The 4441-nt window shown below is 40.4% G+C and overlaps 2 protein-coding genes across 2 annotated transcripts in view; one reads left to right on the forward strand and one right to left on the reverse strand.

The window, feature by feature from the left end:
* Positions 1 to 3990, reverse strand: part of hspa4b (heat shock protein 4b) — a 7260-nt gene extending 3270 nt beyond the window's left edge. Inside the window, exons 1-9 of the mRNA XM_025062866.1 lie at positions 3666 to 3990; positions 2112 to 2169; positions 1801 to 1941; positions 1560 to 1682; positions 1339 to 1438; positions 998 to 1131; positions 323 to 567; positions 159 to 235; positions 1 to 25 (exon numbers count right to left, since the gene is read on the reverse strand). The exon at positions 1 to 25 is cut by the window's left edge and continues 166 nt beyond it. Of these exons, the coding sequence (XP_024918634.1) occupies positions 1 to 25; positions 159 to 235; positions 323 to 567; positions 998 to 1131; positions 1339 to 1438; positions 1560 to 1682; positions 1801 to 1941; positions 2112 to 2169; positions 3666 to 3772 (1010 nt within the window). The 5' untranslated portion in view covers positions 3773 to 3990. The remainder of the gene's footprint in view (positions 26 to 158; positions 236 to 322; positions 568 to 997; positions 1132 to 1338; positions 1439 to 1559; positions 1683 to 1800; positions 1942 to 2111; positions 2170 to 3665) is intronic.
* Positions 1 to 4441, forward strand: part of LOC103391218 (septin-8-A) — a 24960-nt gene that overhangs the window by 655 nt on the left and 19864 nt on the right. The gene's annotated exons all lie outside the window — the stretch shown is intronic.

The following is a 4441-nucleotide window of genomic DNA, read 5'->3' on the forward strand; positions in this document are numbered from 1 at the left end:
GCATAAATGTCTTCCTTCTTCAGTTCTGACAGAAACATACGTGTTTTAGATTATCATACAACGTTGTACTCATGCCAACATTTAGTCCTCTAAACTAGGATAAAAGAATAGAAGTGCTGGACAACTGAAGTGAAGTAAACCACAGCCTGAATACTCACTGGCCTGTTCCAAGAGACTCTGCAGAGGAGGTTCAACTCGGGCCAAAATATCAACACACATCTCTTCAAACTGACCCCTAGTGCAGGAGAATTGAGACACGTTTCAAACCTTTAGTTAATAGTAATACAACCTAATGTAGATGCACAGATCTTCTCAGACCCACCTATTCATACGTCCAGAGACGTCAACGTCATTCATGAAGCACTCGACATTCAGCGGCAGGTCGGAGGAGTTGGCGCTCATGAGTTTTTTCAGTTTTTCACACTCCTGGTAGAGCCGGACCACAGCCCTGGCCTTTGTTTTCACATCCAGCGTGTACTTCTTGCCAAATTCCTCACAGAAATGGTTGACCAGCACTTCATCAAAGTCCTTTCCTCCCAATTCTGGGTCACAGGCTGTAGCAAGGACCTTAAAAAAAAACCCAAAAAACATGAAAAGGTCAAATGGACACAAGTTGAAAGCCTTTCGCTACAGGAAAAAGACATTTATAGCCATTAGTGAGACTGGATATGCTCCATCTATTTTTCTGGAGTTACTCTGCATAATTAAAAGTCATCACCCCTGAGTTCTGACTGTAACCTTGTCTAAAACTTCAGTGAATCGTTTGCATAGTGGTTGTTAAACCACTTCCAAAATTATTTGTTAGCAAAACCTCAAGAACAAGAATCCCACACTGCCAGTAGAGGGCGCCTAAGTACCAGTGGTAAAGAAACTATAGTTTAAGAATCACTGACCTAAAAAAGATTAACCACGAATGTAGTCGCAGTTTCGTTTGTGTTGTTTAATTCCAGGTTAAGTTACAAGACATCCAAGAGTCTATTTAACAGGTCACACTCACCTTGAGTTTGCCCTTGTTAAAGGCACAAACTGATGTCTGGTATCCAGAGTGACCAAGGTCCACAAACACCACATTTCTGGGCTTCTCCTCTGGAGCAGGGAGATCCTGTTTATAGATCCCATATGCCAATGTAACTGCAGAGGGAAGCAGATGAAATATTAAAGAAGAACAAAATTTTTATCATCATTGCAAAACATGGTAGTGCTAACATGTCTAGGTGCCCAAATATATTGGAATTAGTTTGTAGTAAACATGTCCTGGAATGATAGCACAGAGAAGCTGTTCCATCTGTACAGTGGCCACTAACGTGATCCTCCTTCCCAATAAGGCCCAGTACAAACCTGCAGCTGTTTCATTCATGAGCCTTAAGCAGTTAAGTCCAGCAATCTGAGCAGCATCTACCACTGATCTCCTCTCAGCATCAGTGTAGTAGCAGGGAACCTGGTTACAACAGAGAGACCGTTTCAAATGTATCACTTGGGGGGCGGGGGGCTGCAATCCAGTTTCAAACTTTGTTGATGTCAGAACAAAAACCAAAGTAAAGCAGCACTTGAATACTTACAGAGATGACACAGTCAGCCACAGGTTTTTTCAGTGCACTCTCGGCCGTCTCTTTCAGCTTGGTTAGCAGCATGGCCGTGACCTGTTCAATGCTGAACACCTTTTCCTCCTCCATGTACATCACCTTCAGTAACAGACATGTTTTCACACCAGTTAGTAAATGTTGTAGAAGTTTCTTCATTCTTGTTCACCTGCTGCATCCTATGAAAATGTATTAAGAGTCTTGACGGTTCCCCTCTCACCTTGATGCCCGTTGTTCCTGTGGGCATTTGTACAATGTCGTACACCAAGTTGTTTTTGAGGCGTTGCACGAAGGGATCTGAAAAGGCCCTGCCATGAAACCTCTTGAAACCTTGGACTGTGTTTTTGGAGTTTGTGACAACCTGTTAGAAGGTAGAAGAAATTGATAAGGTGATTGATTAGGTGATACACATGCATAAGCAAGTGTGTACTGCCAAAGTTGTTTTGTACGGTAACTATACTGAGGAATGAAAAACAAAAGCAGCATTCTCTCTTTTAATTTGTCAGTTCACCACTTTAAAAAAAAACAAACCTGGCTTTTTGCAGCTGCACCTATAGAACGATTCCGTGGTCCAAAGGAAACACATGCTCTGAAAATAGAGAAAAACATAAAAGAGCTGATATTTTGACAGTCAATTCTACTCCACACAACTGTTCTACTGTGCATGTGACTCTAACCAGCCCAGTTTTTGTAGGTTTGCACCATTCAATCAGATGTTCATGTGATTTAGTCAAACTACAAGCAATGCATATGTTTATCCTCCATTACTTAGACAATTTGACAACACCATGGCTTAAAATTGCTTTCAGTACCTGTAAAATTGTTTATTTTCAATATTTTTATTTTTTGCAAATTAAATATTAACATGAGGTGGTCAAGTCAAGTCACTGGAACCTCATAAACATCCTTATAAAAGTCAGTGGGGCATTAACTGCAACCTCAAGAAAAGAACATGTGTAGTGGCCTAGAGAAAATTTGATTTTTATTTAAATGACTATTAAGGCAAACTATAAAATTAATTATATGTAAATTTCAAGTGGATCTGGCTGTTGGAGGGTAAGGCATGAACAACAAAGGAAGCTGTTGTTCACATACAGTAGTAATAAAGGCAACTGTAGCAGAGAAGGACTTTGTCTTTCGCCAGGAAAATATGGATATGATATGAATTACACGTAGATGTGTTGTGCAAGACATGAAACCCTGGTCACTTCTGAACTGTTCCAAGTACTGTATACATAAAGCAAACGTCCATCAGGCAGGGCATCTGAAAATAAAACTATGACACATAATCAGATGTGTCATTATCCACTGTAATGATCCCTGACAAGAGGACCTGTCAGAGGGGATTATTGTTCTTAGGGTAACAAAGGGCAAAAACAATAATTTACAGAAACTATTTACTTTGTAAATTAAATGTGTAAGTTCTCGCCACACCCATGTGCACAGCACATTTTGCGGCAATTTTTTTTTTTTTTTTTTTTAGAATTTTCTTATGGTGGGTCATAATGACACAGTGAGGCTGCTGTTTTAGAATGTCAGGTGCAGTAAGTGCGGTCATCCTACCGTGGTGTTGCTTTGTGTTGGTCAAATTCACGAGATTTAACCATGGAAGTTTACCTCATTAGTACATGTGTAATTTTCATTGATTACTCTGTTGCCTTTGTGTACGATTGATGTGTTAACGGAGCAGAACAGCACTGCTACGACGTTACTGACAACCAGGTCCCGGCCTCCTCCCGTTATGCGCTCATCACGTCACACCAGCGAACAAAAACCTCCAATTCGCCGAAGTAACGACTATTACAATGTGTGAATGAACGCAACGATGTGACTATATTGAAATGATCGAAGATTAACTTGAACCTCCGAGGTGAATGTATTATTTATTTGCAATTACAGCGGCTTACCATCAGTTACAGTTAGCTTTAGCCATCACATGCCGCTTCCTGGTGTAACAGAAACCCGTGAGCCTGCTAAGTAGCCACATTAGCTTCAATGAGAATTAAAAGATACCCATTCTAACATCAGTATTGACACAAATAGGGGATTATTATTGATGTCAGTCATTACCACAGTCGTACTTACGGTGTGCACCGGTCGCTGTACTCGTTAGCGACGGTTTCAATTCCTCCGGCTCTGGCTACCGCTACATAGCAGTTCATGAACCCGACGTCAAAGCCGACAACTGACATCTTCACAGCGGCTGAATGAGTGGTGATCAGTAGGTGAGAGATTCAGCTCAGTGCTAAAAGAGGGAAAAAACAGAATACAGCGGGGGAGGCAACAATGGACTTTAGTCAACGAACAGTAAGCCAGCCTTGTTCTTGTTCCATCAAAGTGAGTAGCAGCGTGCTCTCAGCTACACCGGCTGATGACTGAGACAAGCGTTCAGGAATTTTCTCTGTCCAGCAACCAATAGAACGCTACTGCAGAGACGCCGAGGCGCCACCTAGTGTTAGATGTAGTACTGCAGTTGATTATACAAACGTATTTTTGTCTCCCGTTCATGTCTATGGCTTCATAAGAACTAATTCTAAAAATTCAAAGAATTGTTTTTATATATATATATATTAATTTTTTGTCAAGCCTAGTTTTTAAAGATACATACTTTGACTGTTAGAGTTCAATGTTCCTATCACAGTAAACAGAACTATATTTCTAAGGTGCGATAACATAAGGAAAAACATGTAACAAAAGAAAGAAAACTAGAAGTGTAGTTATTTGAAATGACAGAAGAGGACAGGTTTTGGATGTTTGAACTAATAATTTTTGTTCTTAGTTTGGTTTAATAATTAATTACATGCTCTGATGTGTTGTTATCCTGTTCTTTGAGAGGAAAAAACTCACTGTTGCTCCAGCCA

This window comes from Cynoglossus semilaevis, chromosome 15 (genome assembly GCF_000523025.1).
Source record: "Cynoglossus semilaevis isolate Cse_v1.0 chromosome 15, Cse_v1.0, whole genome shotgun sequence".
NCBI classification, from domain to species: Eukaryota; Metazoa; Chordata; class Actinopteri; order Pleuronectiformes; family Cynoglossidae; genus Cynoglossus; species Cynoglossus semilaevis.